This window comes from Selaginella moellendorffii, unplaced genomic scaffold, assembly GCF_000143415.4.
Source record: "Selaginella moellendorffii unplaced genomic scaffold, v1.0 SELMOscaffold_42, whole genome shotgun sequence".
NCBI classification, from domain to species: Eukaryota; Viridiplantae; Streptophyta; class Lycopodiopsida; order Selaginellales; family Selaginellaceae; genus Selaginella; species Selaginella moellendorffii.
The window spans coordinates 1,236,943-1,251,508 of record NW_003314303.1 but is presented as its reverse complement, the minus strand read 5'-3'; the positions used below and the strand labels follow the sequence as shown (position 1 = coordinate 1,251,508).

General features: G+C 45.6%; 2 protein-coding genes, 1 non-coding gene and 1 pseudogene across 3 annotated transcripts; 2 read left to right on the top strand and 2 right to left on the bottom strand.

Annotated features, from left to right (window-relative positions):
- Positions 1-2,034: 2,034 nt before the first annotated feature.
- LOC9636171 lies at positions 2,035-4,036 on the bottom strand. Its single transcript, XM_002979673.2, has 4 exons — positions 3,509-4,036; positions 3,201-3,452; positions 2,990-3,142; positions 2,035-2,937 (listed from the first exon to the last, which is right to left on the bottom strand). Exons 1-4 carry the CDS (start codon positions 4,034-4,036, stop codon positions 2,212-2,214), a joined length of 1,659 nt encoding a protein of 552 aa, XP_002979719.1. The 3' UTR covers positions 2,035-2,211.
- Positions 4,037-4,854: 818 nt separating this feature from the next.
- Positions 4,855-5,417, top strand: LOC9635548 (beta-glucosidase). The gene is made up of 2 exons (XM_024684706.1): positions 4,855-5,100; positions 5,376-5,417. Exons 1-2 carry the CDS (start codon positions 4,855-4,857, stop codon positions 5,415-5,417), a joined length of 288 nt encoding a protein of 95 aa, XP_024540474.1.
- A 1,623-nt stretch (positions 5,418-7,040) lies between these two features.
- LOC112349787 lies at positions 7,041-7,233 on the top strand. The gene has a single exon (XR_002993519.1). It is a non-coding gene; the product is annotated as a U2 spliceosomal RNA (small nuclear RNA).
- A 1,709-nt stretch (positions 7,234-8,942) lies between these two features.
- On the bottom strand, positions 8,943-13,056 carry LOC9635547 (annotated as a pseudogene).
- Positions 13,057-14,566: the final 1,510 nt, after the last annotated feature.

Here is a 14,566-nt window from a genome sequence, read left to right as displayed (position 1 = left end):
TTTCCAACTATATTTTATAATATCATATAATAATAATGTTTATTTTTATCAGCTTACATTCTTTCAATTTTTCTTCTTAATTCTATTATATGTCCTTTCAGCTCTTCTACACTGATCTTGGTGATATTTAATTAATAAAATTTATTACTTAATTTAAATAAATTTATTAATTGTAATGTGTTAAATATATAAAATATTTATTTTTTAATATTATATCCTTTTACAAATATTATTAATCTATAAAAGATGATTGTTATAAACCCATTAAAGCTAAATATTTTGTGTTTATTCTATTTTTCTATCTTATCACCTGCCAAGTAATTTTTTTTTTTTTTTGAGATATCATTCCAATAAAGGTTTTTACAAAGTATTACCCTCATCAATGCTCAATCCCGATCACTAGATCCAAGAAAGGATGATATGAACACCACATGTACATTCAAGTGAAATTAAATAAATTTAATTTAAATATTTAGATAGTTTTTATTATGTCTATATTAATAAATTAATTAAGAAGATCAAAATCATGTTAGAACTTTTGTTTTTAATAAAGTCTTTAGAATTGATAAATTTATTATAGACAATGCTTATTTATATCAATTTTAACTCATAAAATTTAAAATATCTCTAAAAACCTCACTTTATATGTATAAATTTTATTATATTATATTTTTATTTTTAGTTCTATTTAAAATATATATTTAATATAATTATATTAAATTATAAATTTGTAAAGGTCATATATTCATTCAACCATGGCAAACTGTTTTTATTTTTGGTAGTGATATAGATGAATTCAAGATCCAAGATTTCCGAGCTCAAACTGTTTTTTGGACATGTATATCTGAATATATAAATTAAATAGGTTGGATGTAAGACTTTTTAAATCAAAATTCATTTAATTTTTTAATTGTACTCACTTTTCAATATTTTTGATTAAAATGTATATAACACTCTTTGATTAGTAAGTTAAGATTTTTAAAAACTAAATTGATGATTTTTATTTGTAATTTTTCAAAGGATTCAAAATAAAAAGAATGATAAAAAATACTTAAACATAACAAAATAATTAGTAGTGATAATTAAATCTTATATATTAAATTGAGTTACTTAAAAAATTATTTATTTCAAAAAGTAAAATAACTATTAAATAAATCTAAATCCTCATTAAACTTATGCAAATGATCTCAATTTTACATTTAGCTTTGAGTATATTATTTATTGAGATAAAGATGCAACTCAAATAATGATTTATACCGCATATAAATAATAAAAAAATCATTGTGGTCAAAACTGATCATAGAAAATATAACTAATTTATATTACTCAAAGTAAAACTAAATAAAGTTATTATTTTCTAATAAAACATTCCTAACATAGGTTTTGGCATTAAAAGTTTTTATATTAATATATAAATTATTTTTTATATCTATATCATATAACTAAAATATAAAGTACAAATTTGTGTTCCTAATATTAATAAGTATTTAGTGTAGTTTATAAGAGAAATAAAAAATTAATGTAGTTAAGTAGAATAACAAAAAAACTCAAAGGTAAGTGAAAAGCAACCATAAAATCGTCTCATTCAATATAATCCTTAATGGTGACTTTTAAAAACTATTCATCAAAATCTTTGCTATAGTGAGTTGATAAGCTCTTTTGGATCAGGAACTATAATCTTCACCCTAAGAGCTGCAACATATGTCACCAAGTTCACCTCGTTACTTCCTCGTTCTTCTTTCAACCGTCTTGAGCACAGCCTCACTTTCACCGCAGGAATCACAAACGATGCAGTCCAGGAGACCGGGTTGCCAGATCCTTTCAAAGACTTGAAGACCGCGCTCCGGCTCTTCGCGTAAGAATTGCCAGCATGGTGTGTCCAAAAACCTCACTAGTATTTCTTTGAGCTGTGATTGCTCCTCCTCAGTAAAACAAGAGTGCTACAAGGAGAGTGACACGATCATTTGCGAATACGTTCCTCTCTTCGGGAATCTCCCTTCGATGCATCTCCTTTGCTCGCGACTAGAAAAGAGATTTAAAAACCAAAGTCGCCGTGCTGGGTTTGCCACCTTCGTCAAGTATGAATTGATAGAGAGCTGATTCTTCGTCTCCATTCTCATGACATGAGATGATACTACGCGTGGCAAGAGCTTTGAAAGAACACGAACTTAAAACGATCGGCCAACCCGGTCTTGAAAGCCTTGATCTTCTTCAAGACGAGGACGACGCATTCTTGAAGACGCTGATGGTTCCATCGACGCCAGCGGCGTAGACGTGCTTGCTGTTGGTGTTCCACTTGACCGCCGTGCAAGGCCCCACCGGAGGGAGAGGCCGTAGCGGCGAGAGCATGGTGGTCATCCCCTCTGGCCCGCAAAACTCGAGGCAGTAGAGGCTCTGCCGCGTCGTGAAGGCGATCAAGCTCGGTGACGACGACGCCGACGCCATGTTGAGCACCGGCTTCCCGTCCGGAATGACGCTGGCGAAAGCTCGGTTGGTCGAGCGCAAGTCCCAGAAGTGGATGGAGCCGTCAGTGCCGGAGCTGCAAAGGGTGGTGGTGTCGAGCACTGCAAGGCCGGTTACTTGCTTCTGGTGTCCACACTGGCGGGAGGGAAGCGTGGGCTTGCTTCTCAGGTCCCAGAGCTTGATCGATCCATCGCAGGCACCGGTGATGATGCTGCAGCAAAACGCGCTGGGATGCATGCACGAGATGGCGGTGTCGTGAGCTCTCCACGAAGCTCTTGGAGCGACGATGGCCTCCACTGTCGACGCGGCGGCCAGCTCGTAGACCAGGACATCTCCTCCGAGACCAACAGCTAGAGCTGTCTTGAGAGGTCCTTTGAAAGGCTGGAGGGACGAGACGTGAACCATTCTCGAGGACCCGGCGTAGATCTGCTTGAGGAACTCGGGAGAGGTTCTCTCCGGGATTTGGATCGTTCCCTGCGAGCACCACGACGTGATTCTGGAAGGAGGACACAAGCACGGAAATTACCAGAGGCTCGAATAAGTTCTTCGTCTGGAGGCTGTGGAGAGCAACGCGAAAGGGCCTTCCCGGCCGAGGAGAGCCCACGGACATGATCACCTTGACACCCATGTCGACGTCCATGGCATCCACGACGGTGGCAGTGTTCTGCGAATGCATCAGCTGGCAAGAACGAGATCATAAAGAGTTTGCAAACGTCAAGCTTTTGAAGTGTGGCTACCTCGAGAGGGTGGCCGACTGGCTTTCGAGAGCACACCCAGAGATTGAGAAGGTTGTGTGACGCTGAGAAGAGCCAGCCTTTCTGCTCCCAGTCCCCCGAGAAGGCCTCGAGCACCGGACAGTAGAGAAGCGCCGAGATGGCCGAGTTATTGTGCTCGGACGATGGAGTCGCGAGGCATCCTTTCCAGGGACTCATCTCCACAGACAGCCTGCGAAGCTTGCAAGCTCCAAAGCAAGAGCCTTCCAGCTTGGGCTGCCATGGAAGATCATAGCAGAACTTAGCGAGAACCAAGAGGGAAGTTTGCTTACCTCATTCTCTTGGAGACCACCGCCAACTTGAGGAGCTTCCAGCACTGGAGATACCGCATTTTGATTCTCCTTCTCGGGATCTTTGAGCCGGCCCAGCCCGGCGAACGCTTCCTCGAGAGACTGGCCGAATCCTCGGCTTGCCACTGCAAGAGGGGGCGATGGCGATGGAGCATCTGTAGCACTGTTGGTGGTGGTGGTGAAGAACAAAGATGAAGAAGCTGATGGAGGAGGCGGTGGTGCAGGGATGGGTTGCAAGGCGGGGGCGATGGAGAGATTGGGTTCCAAGTTCTGGCGCTGGATCGCCAAGCGCTGCTTGAGGGCGGCGGCGGATGGCGTGACAACGTTCACAGTGAGCGTGGGCTTGTGGCATTTAGCGGCGAGCGACCATAGCCTGGCGAGCTCGACGGGGCTGTCGTCGCCAAGCTTGCTTACCACGGAGTGGAGGATGGAGGCGACTCGCTGGAGCTCCACATTGTCGAGATCCACCACCGCCTTTCTCTTCTCCTCGCTTATATGAACCAAGCCCATTAATAAAACAGCCCTAATAACTTTAATAGTATTACTCTAGCAAATGTTTAATGACAGCTCTCAACTGTATTTGTTTCTCTGGGAAGCATCAAGTTAGAAAGTAATGTTTCATTTGAATGTGTCAATCTTATGCTTCTTGAGGAACTATATAAACATTGTATCTTACTATATCGTCTATTATAGCCAGGTTGATCAGCCTTGTTCTTGTGCAGAGTGGCAAAGTTTGCTCGTGGAAGTGCTGCGCCTATCTCGTGCTGGTGTTTAGAAGCCTCGGAGTGTTTTTTGCATTGGCTTTTTGGTGAAGGAGCTAGAATCTCCCATCTGCGGCACTGATGGCATGCGAAAGCTAAAGGGATGCTGAAACCTGCCAGAGGATCCACACAGAGATTGCAATAGTAAAAATATGATACATCTCTGTCGCGAAAGTCCAAAGTCCTGCTCCTGGAAAGAGGCGACTCGCCGTATGGAAATGCCGTGTTCATGAGAGAAGAGAATTCTGCATTGAGCATTCTCGATCAAGCTCATTCTCAAGGATTTTTTACCACAGATCTGGTACCAAATGCAAGAGCAAGAATCCTTGGGGGAGGACGCTCTATAAACGGTGGCTTCATGACTCGTGCACCAAAGTCCGAGATCGACCGGATCGTGGGCTTGGATGACTACGCTCAAGTGAATGCATCTTATGAGTGGCTTGAGAACGGGATAGCGTCACTGCCTCGGACTGGACCCTTTCCAGAATGCGCTGCTTCAAGCTGGAACATCGTCCGCGTCATACCAGGTGGAGCTTAGCGCTTTTCGTCATTCTTCAAGCAACGTTTATGTTGCAGTATGAAGGCGCTATTAAAGAAGGTGGAAGGGGCCCAAGCATCTGGGACGTTTATGCTCACACTCCCGGAAAAGTAATGGATGGAACACCTGGAGATGTTGCAGTGGATCAGTATCATCGTTATAAGGTTCTGCAAGCTCTATCTGGTTTGGCTTTGCTCGTGACTGTGAACAAACAGGAAGACGTCGGATTAATGGTGCTTACAGATTTTCCATCTCCTGATCTCGGATTTTCCCTGGTAAGATACATATCAGCTACTTGCGTCTTTGTGAAATTCTTGCAGAGGGGAGTGGCAAAATAAACCAGGAAGGTGTGAAGTATTACAACCATCTTAATGTTGAAGACAATGTGCCTTTTTCTTTTGTTTTCTTAACTGATTCTTAATAGGTATTCAACCTTATGTAACTTTATTTCACTAAAAAACAAACAGACATGACAAAAACGTAGTTTTCACTAAACTTGAAGGAGTCCATTGTGCTTATAGCTTTGATCTTTACAGGGATGATTATGCAGCTTATGTCGAAGCATGCTTCAGAGCGTTTGGAGATCGTGTAAGCACTTGATTACTTTCAACGAGCCTCATGCAATCTGTAACTTTGGTTACAACTTTGGCTTGCTTGCTCCTGGAAGATGCTCGTCTGAAGTTAGCAACTGCTCTGCTGGGAACTCTTCAGGGGAGCCTTACATCGTTGGACGTCATCTTCTTTTATCTCACGCGTCCGCAGTGAAGATATATCGAGAAAAATACCAGGTCTCAAAAATTGTGTTTCGTTTCCTGATTGGATTTCTCGTTTCTTTTCTTTTATCAGGAGAAACAAGCTGGAATCATCGGTATTACGCTCGATGCACAATTTTCTCTAATTTATCAAAGGATAAAGCTGCAGCTAGGAGAGCCCTGGACTTCAATCTTGGATGGTAAGAACTGCTCTTCTGGAGTTTCTGACAAAGAATCGTTCTAGGATGCTGGATCCAATCATGTTTGTCCAGCAACAATGCGTTCTCGCGTTCGTGACCGTCTTCCAAGGTTTACGAAAGAACAATCAAAACGTCTCAAAGGATCTCATGACTTCGTCGGGATTAATGACCACCAGCTTTTATGACGCAGATTCTGCTAATTCTAATCTACCACAGGCAGCATTCTCCCACCAAGCCTATTTCAAAGACACCGGAGTTTTCTCTTAGAGAAAACAGGTTTACTCTTTCTTCAAAAGCCTGAATCCCATTGTGGTTGGTCGCAGATACGAGGAATGATCATTTAATTTTACAGAACGTGAATGGCTTTTACATCGTTCCGTTCGGAATGACGCGCCTTCTCAACTTAAAGTTTCTTTCACAAAAAAAAAAAAAAAAAACCAAAACTCGCTATCAGGAATAAGCGATGTTACAAATGTGACAGCTCCATTGAAGGTACTCACCTGGCAAACGCATGTTCTCTTTTTCATCATCTCCGTGCTTGCATAGCGGTGGCTCCGATGGTCGAGGCTACTTCGTATGGTCTCTGCTGGGTAACTTCGAGTGGACGAGAGGACTGTCAGTGAAATTCGGCCTCTATCACGTCGAGTATGGGAAGGACTTGCAAAGAATTCCCACATTGGTAACATCCGCACGGTGGTACAGGAAATTCCTTACAAAGTAGTGGTGAAAAGTTTTTCTAGCAAATAGCCTTTCATATTATACTCATCAGTTTAGCTTTTGTTCTCAACTTCTAACGTTTGTTCAATTTCCCTTTTTTTTAAAGAACAAATCAATGTTATTAATCAGTCAAAGTAAGCGGGGACAGCTCAGTTGGGAGAGCCTCAGACTGAAGGTCGCGTGTTCGTTCCACGTTCACCGCATTTTTCGTTTCAGATGTCTTGTTTCGCCAGGAGGAAGATCGAAGTTACAGCGATACGAATCCAGCTCTAGAAAAGTAGTTTCTTCTTCTAAACTGCTTCCACACCGCGCTTACGCGATGAAGAAATATAAAAAGAAAGTGAATTTAAAACCTACAAAGCTTTGAGCTTGAGCTTTAGCTCTAGACAACTATTCTAGAGCACGAAAGAAGCTGGAACACAAGATCAATAGAAAAGCTTTGGCAGTTGCTTACCAAAGCACCACCTATAGCAAGAACTTAGAACGTAAAACAAAAAAGAGAGACTTAGCGTATAATGAAAATAAAAGTCTGAGCATGGAAAGTTCATACCTTTCTCAGCTTTTTGGCTAAGATCAAATGTAGTATCTGTTCTTATCAGTTTAATAGCTGATATGGGACCACGTGTCCCAACGCTATTAACCTAATTTTTTGTGGGAGGAGGGCCACTGGTAGCTTGCTACCCGGTCTTCCACGTGTCACTTTGGCCTTACACTACCGCTTGAGCCTGGCACAACCCAACCACCCCAAATTTTAAACCCAAGAAGCAGTCTTTTAGTCTTTTGTGGCTTAGCTAGCCTTGGTGCAACTTGATTTTTCTAGTATGCTGCTACTAACAAACATAAAATTGAGCAACACATTTTAGGGTTTAAGGGAGTTATGGATTCCCAGTCTGGCCAAGTCGGTTTGCCAGCAAGCGCCATACGGTCTCGGCGAGAGGACGCTCCTCGAGTCCAGATAAGATCTCCTGCCCCAAGCTTCTTCTCGTCTGTGGTCTCGCCGCCATGGGACTGGATGCCAGAGCTCTGGAGCTCGACGTAAAGCTCTACAAGCCGCTGCTCTACGAGGCTGGAGGACACTCCAAAAGTTCCACAGGGACACGGAGAAGGAAGCTGGGATGTTTGCAACAAGGATCGTCCAGCTCCCCACGGAGGAGCTCTCGCGGCCACACCGGAGGAGCTCTCGCGGTCTGCCAGGGGCTGGAGTGCTCCAGCTTTGATTTCTCGCAAGGCAGCACTTCTTGACGATCTTCTTTTGCGACTGCTCGTGGACGTTACTGGCGGATCGAGGCTGTGCCTCCTGCTGAAGTGCAGCAGCCGATTCTAGCTGGTTTTCAGCCTAGACGTGGAGTTCATAGTGCTGCCTCGAGTGAAAGAGCTTCTCCGGGAATGGGTCGAGAAAGGCGGGGCGGTGTGGTGCAGAGAGTAAACGCGCCCAGAAGATCAAACGCACCCCTGATGCAACTCGCCACGGTAAGCACCGATCTCTACTCTAGTTTTTTCCATTTCTAAGTCTTTGTGGCTTTGGCAATAGCGTGCGGCGAGGCCGAGGACTCAAGAGGGAGATGATGATAGCTACAATGACGATGACTATCGCCTGTATTCATATGCATACTTTCTCAACCGCGAGGAGTACAAGAGGAAGCACTTGGCGATCCCGCCAAGACTAGCCTCTCGTTTGCCGGGCTCAAGGGCCACGACCGAGAACGTTTCTAGCTGCGATCAAGGCTTGCGGCTGCTGCGCAGTGAAGGGGGAGGCCGTGGAGATCGACTCCCGGCTCGTCAAGCTCGCTTCTCTGAAGAAAGGTATGGCTCACTCCAGCATTTTCCCTCGTCGACATGTACGCGGAATCCGCAGGGAGTTTTCGACTCCATGCAAGATCGCAACGTCATCTCGTGGACGTCCATGATCTTTGGCTGCGTCGACAACGGCCAAGACGAGCTCGCTCTGGAGCTCTTCCGGCGCATGGTGCGAGAGATCCACGAGCAAATCCGGGACAAAGAGTCGCCATTTGATGCGTGTCGTGGTCCACATTAGATTCTCTGTCTCGCGTCCGCGGATCGAGTCCAAGTCCGAGAACTTGAACATCATTTAGGGTTTCAAGTCCCAATGGATTCTCGTGAATACCACTCCCTAGGAACGACCCCGCTGATGCGCTTCAGAGATGTTATAGAGCTCATGACGAGGTCGGGCGTCAGGCCAAGTGCCTCTGCCACCACACGTCCCGTGCTCAGGAACACGAAAAATATCTTGAACACGTCCTGATAGCTGATCTTTCTCTTGCTGACAAGCACGCCCGCATACCAGAACTGAAGGCCCCATGATGCGTACAAAACGAAGTGTGCAACTCCCAGGCCCAATCCAGCAGTGTGAGACCGCTTCTTCAGATCTGTAACCGACGCATCTAGCCTGGATTGGAGCATTGCCAGAACTCTGCCTTGAGAACAAAAAGCTGTGATTGTCCTGTGCTGACTTATCGCTTCGCAAGCTAACTGGCTTGCCTCGGTGTGTGCCTTTGCAGACTTGTGCGTAAAGCCTTTCAGACATACCAGTTTGATGTAGTAGCAGAAGACGAACAGAGGTTGAGTCCCGATCATGAGTATTCCCAGCCTCCAGTTAACAACCAGTCCGATGGTGAAACTCACAATTACTGCGCTACCCGTCTGAACGAGGAGTGAGATACGGTCGGTGATAAGAGCTCGAATCTGTAAGCACAAAAACGGCGATATGACATGCCACCCTGTGTAGATAAGAGATTCCTTAGTTACATATCCACGGAAAACACGAAGACTTTACCACGTTTGCGTCGTAGGACAAGCGTGTACAAACTGCACTGCTGCTGTTTTCATCCCTGTCGAACCATCCAACGTCGAACTTCAGGATCGCCGCCAGCATCGCCTCACGCAGCCTCTTTGACAAATGCTCGCCAACAGCTGCCAGGTTACAGTGCTGCTCGAGGTTCACGAGAAAGGACGCAGCCATCATCGCAGGAAAGATGACGCAGTAGAGGTTGATCTGTTTCCGCATCTGTTCGTGATCGTTCAGGTAGTATACGGAAACCATGCATCCCAGCAAAAAGGCGTACATTGGATGCACAACGCCAAAACCAAGAGCACCGGCGAGTCCCAACACTCCCTGCTTCCATTCCGGTGTTGCTAAACTCAAAAGCTGGAAGAACGATGGCCTGATCCGCCTTGAGGGATAAAGAACTGAATCTTGATCATTCTGGGCTGCGATAACTGGTGCTGAATGTGATGACTGTGCATTCTCAGGACTTGCATGCACCGCATCTTCTCCGCCTAGCAGAGCACTGCGAGGCGTTTCCAAAGAAACAAGAGCCCTGTACGCCTTCCCCACTGCCATTAACTCATCGTGTCTTCCAGTCTCTACTATCCTTCCCGACTCTAAAACAGCAACTGCATCTGCGTTCCGGATCGTAGAAATCCTGTGCGCGACTATAAGCGTCGTGCGTCCAAGCCTTGCCTTCTCTAAAGCAGCCAGAACTGCTGTTTCTGACTTCATGTCTAAAGCACTGGTAGGCTCATCCAGCAGAAGGATACGTGGTTCCTTTATTATCGCCCTGGCTAAGGCAATCCTTTGCTTTTCACCTCCGGACATTTTTAGTCCTCGTTCGCCAACCTGTGTAGGAGATGAGAACAGTTTGTGATCTCAAAACTGACAGCTTACCAGAGTGTCGTAGCCTTCGGGAAGCCTGACAATAAAACTATGTGCATTTGCTGCGTGAGCAGCTCTGTAGACCTCGTCATCGCTGGCATCTTCCTTTCCGTATAATATGTTTTCCCTTATTGTTGTCGCAAACAACGCGGCTCACAAGACCAATCTGGTGCCGATACCAATTGAGGTCAAGCTCCTTAATGTCTACTCCATCAAAAAGAATTCTACCAGCTGAAGGATCGTAAAACCGTTCCAGCAGAGAAATAACAGTAGATTTTCCGGAGCCACTTCTGCCAACTAAAGCGGTGGTTTTACCTGCATTTGACGCTCATGAGAGAACGAAAAACCTCAAGAGTCAGAGTTACCGGCGGGTATGTCCAGTGTGAAACTGGTAAGAACGGGTGTGTCAGCTCTTGTCTGATAGCCGTATACCACTTCCTCCAGTCTGATGTGCCCTTGAACAGATTGCATTGCTTTCCCGTCAGATTTATCGACGTCGATGGGTGGAATCCGCCTAATGATGTGAAACATTCTCCATGCCGCCATGCGTCCTTCAACAAAAACGCCAAGATTGGACATGGCAAAACCAAGAGCTCTGCATCAGAAAAACCAAAGTTTTCATTTGTTCCAAACGTAAAAGAGAAGAAGTACCTTCCTCCGTTAAGCAGAGCCAAACCGGTAGTGATAATCTCAGCACCATTAGCTTCGCCGTGCATGACAAGCACACTTCCAAACCAGGCCATGAAGGCCCATAAAACGAAGCTGATCCCGTTGGAACCGAGTACCAGCCCCTTGATAAGTCCCTGCTTTAAACCAGATGCAACGGTTTCCTCGAGAGCAAGAGAATAAGCTCGAAGGGACTTGGTCTCCGCGACAAGTGAGTACACAGTACGAATGCACGCGATCGTTTGCTCCGCCATGTTCCCTGCTTTACTGTACGTGGCCTGCTTCTCATTCTCAAACTTCAAGATGGCGCTCCCGTAAAACACCCCTGGCAGAATGAGCAGCGGCGTGAAAGGCAGTATAGCGATTGCCAGCTTCCAAGACTGCGTAAATCCAACCAAATATCCTCCCACAAACTGGACAACGTTCCGGATGAAGTTGCCAGTCTATATAGACCTTCACAGCAAACATCAATATCCGAAAGCGACACAAAAAATATATGAAAGACAACGTTACCTTCTCGCTAATTGCCTCTTGCACCAGGAGCGTATCGTCCGATACGCAGTTGACAATGTAAGTTGCTGAAAGCTCGTTGTCAAGAAAAGAAACGTTCTGGCGGAGCACAGATCTGAGATACAGTGCTCTCAGCCTCGACGCTTGCCTCTCGCCAGTAAACATCCAGCAGCTTACTTCTGTCTTAACCACACGAGATAAAAACACATTTAAGCAAGCCCACTAAGTTGTTCTTCTATTCCTTTTTCTTTAGTCTATGGATAAGATACCAATGTATGACGCGATCCACGCAACAATGGCGATATAAACAAAAAGAAGCGCGTCCTGCAGCAAAACAACCAATCCACACTCACAACCAAATCCAAGATCCAATCACCAAAACCGGTGGAGTCAAAGGAGAAAAAGCGAGCGCACTACTTAGAACAGGGAGAAAACCGCGCACCTGGGAGAACTTCGTGCTCATCGCGCCGTCCTGTGGCAAAGTACCAAAGTTGTCGATCATGCGGCCGCGAATGATGAGCATCGCAGGGAAAGTGAGGCCATTGACGACGGCGCCGAGCGTGCCAGCCGCAATCAGCACAAAATCTTTGGCATCCGCGAACCGGAACAGCGAAATGTAGGACACCGACCGCTCCGGCCCCATCGCCCTCTCTTGCAAACCCTAAGCCAAAATGGCGCCATTTACGCTATAAACCCTAACTTTTAAAAAACTTTCGCTATCAGATCATGATTGTGCGCGGGCTGCGCTTCACTCGCTGCCTGGATCGCCTATCACTCAACATCATGTGTGCAATGCGTAGAAAGAAAAATATAGAGTACCTTAAGCAAGTGCTGATCCACGTACTTGTAACTCCGATGTCCACCATTCACTTCGGCAACAGATAACAAAAAAGATTTAATGCTTGTGTGTTTGATGCGTTCAGGCTCAGATCACTCGGATTTCCTGCGCGAAGATCTCATGCATGAGAATTATAAATACCAGAGCGTACTGGCACTTACCTTTTTCTTAAACTTTAGACAGCTTGAGGACGCTGTGGAAGCAGCAGGTTGTAAAACTTGTAACGCAAGAAAAACTCGCGGCTGGTGTCGCTCACGGCCTACACCAGCCTCCACTCCGGATGCTCTTGAGGTCCTCTCCGCCCGTGTAGTAAGGATCCAGAATAAGAAAAGCGCTCTCGCCAGTAAGTTTGTTGTAATCCACGCCAAGTAATGTATATGCCAGGACTCCACCCCCTGTGTTTAACTTCCTTGGTTATAAAGAGAAAAGATCATATTCTATGCTTGAAGTGTACTGATCATAACTGGAGTGCCTTGCGTGCCAAAATGTGCCGCAAGCTCCCGGCATTTTTCCGGTAAATCTGCTCACGCTTAGTATCTTCGAAGTCACCTGCACAGAAACAAACAAGTCATTGAGAGATCAAGAAAACAACAAAAAAGAAGTTATGCTTTCGAGTAGTGAACACGTACCCCGAGAAGTTTGTCTAGTACAAAGCTTAACTCGATCGCTCGAACCCATTCTTGAGATCCAACAAAAGAAGGCTCCTTGTCTCCTATTTCTACACGTGAAAGCAAAGAAAGCATTAGTTGCTGACCATTGATGATTCCACCTGTGAGAAGGTTCTTTCATAAAAGTGTAATGCTGCAGCCTAAACCACGACATTATAGTCTGCAAGGATCGATATGCGCAACCCCAGCCCTGGAAAGCAAGCAATCCAAAGTCCCGGGAGTTGCAAAAAAAAGGAAAGCAGAAAAATTGTTTTTTTTACTTTGTCGTCCATTCGATCCTGAAGGTAGTGACAGTACTCGTACGAGCGGTCAATGACACTCACTTCTCCACCAGAAACTATGAATAACCGATGTGAGCTAACAAAGAACATAATACAAATGAAGAACTCACAAGACCGAGATGAACATCCAAACGTCGCTTTCCTGGAAAAATTTGATCCAAGTGCTTACAAACGAAGATTTAAAGCCAGATCATCGCATGGCTGCCCCGCGCAAGCGCATCCCTTCCGACGATCGAGCAGCACGACGCCTTTGTCCGCCTCGCCAGCGGCGCTCGCTAGCGATCGTATTGGCGATGGCGCCAGAGACTCCCTCGCATCGATGATCTTGACTCCAAGAACCACGATCGCGATGGTAGAAACAGCTGCGACCACATTCCAGACAGATATTTCGGGAGCACGATTCTTACCAGCGAGGAAGCACGCCAAGAACAGTGAAAATCCTCGGTCGCTTGGAATCCATGAGTGATCGGCTCGCGCGAGCTTGGATTCCTCGCTCGCCAAGGAGCGCCTCGTCCATTGCTCGTCACATGCAAGGTACAAAATTTTCTCAAATAGGGCCTTTCAAGTTCGAATCCCGGGACTTATAAGGTCTCAAGTTCGAATCACGGGACATACAGGGTCTGCAGTTCGATTCTTGAGAAATTTCCCTGGCTTTGAGAGCTCCAGTGATACTTTAGATAGCTTGAATCAGAGCTGAATGCTTGTTCGTTTCTCTAGAGAATTTTTTAGTGTTCTTGGTCGTTCCAAATTAGTAACATGTTTTATTTGGTCTGGCCATTTTATCGTTGGCGTCTTCCAGGTACGAAAGCTTTGCATAAGCCGATATCATCGCGTTCCAGGAGACAACATTGAGCTCGAGCATGGAGTCGCCAATGCAAGGTACTTATGGTTTTGTGTTCTTGCCGCCCTTTTCTGGAGCACGGAGATGACACTGACGCAGCCATAGATTGGATCTTCCACTCGCATGTCCACCTCGTACGCCAAAGTGTCGATGCAATCCTCATGGAAGTAGACGAGGAGCTCGTTGAGCATCTTCCTCACGTTGGAGACGCCAAAGACGTTGTGAACGTTGGCAAAGCGCTCAGGCTGGTCCGGCAGGAAGTATGGCGCGAACAGGCACTCGGGCGTGCAGCGCCACTGGAGGTTTCGGCAAGCTGTGCAGGCGGAGGTGGTGCTCGACTGCTGGTGGTGGCTGTGGTGGTGATTTTGAGTTTGAGTTTGGTGGTGATTAGGAGAGATTTTGGTGGTGGGAGGAGAGATTTTGGGGGTGACTTTGGAGATTTTGGTGGTGGTGGTGCGCTTCAGTTGGAATGTCAGTTGATGAAGAACCGTTTCAAAGCCTTCGTTTTTCCCCCTTTTTTTTGTTTACTTATGCTGATTAAATAAAACTACTTTGCTCATGGCAGTAGCAGTCACAAAAGAGATTAGTGATACAT

Excerpts from the sequence above, each read along its gene's own strand:
- LOC9636171 (XM_002979673.2), bottom strand. The coding sequence starts at position 4,036 with ATGGGCTTGGTTCATATAAGCGAGGAGAAGAGAAAGGCGGTGGTGGAT. Across the intron at positions 3,453-3,508 it reads GTGGTCTCCAAGAGAATGAG|CCCAAGCTGGAAGGCTCTTG; the intron begins GTAAGCAAACTT and ends CTTCCATGGCAG. Across the intron at positions 2,938-2,989 it reads AGAACTTATTCGAGCCTCTG|GGAACGATCCAAATCCCGGA; the intron begins GTAATTTCCGTG and ends TGGTGCTCGCAG.
- LOC9635548 (XM_024684706.1), top strand. The coding sequence starts at position 4,855 with ATGTTGCAGTATGAAGGCGCTATTAAAGAAGGTGGAAGGGGCCCAAGC. Across the intron at positions 5,101-5,375 it reads CTGATCTCGGATTTTCCCTG|CTTATGTCGAAGCATGCTTC; the intron begins GTAAGATACATA and ends ATGATTATGCAG.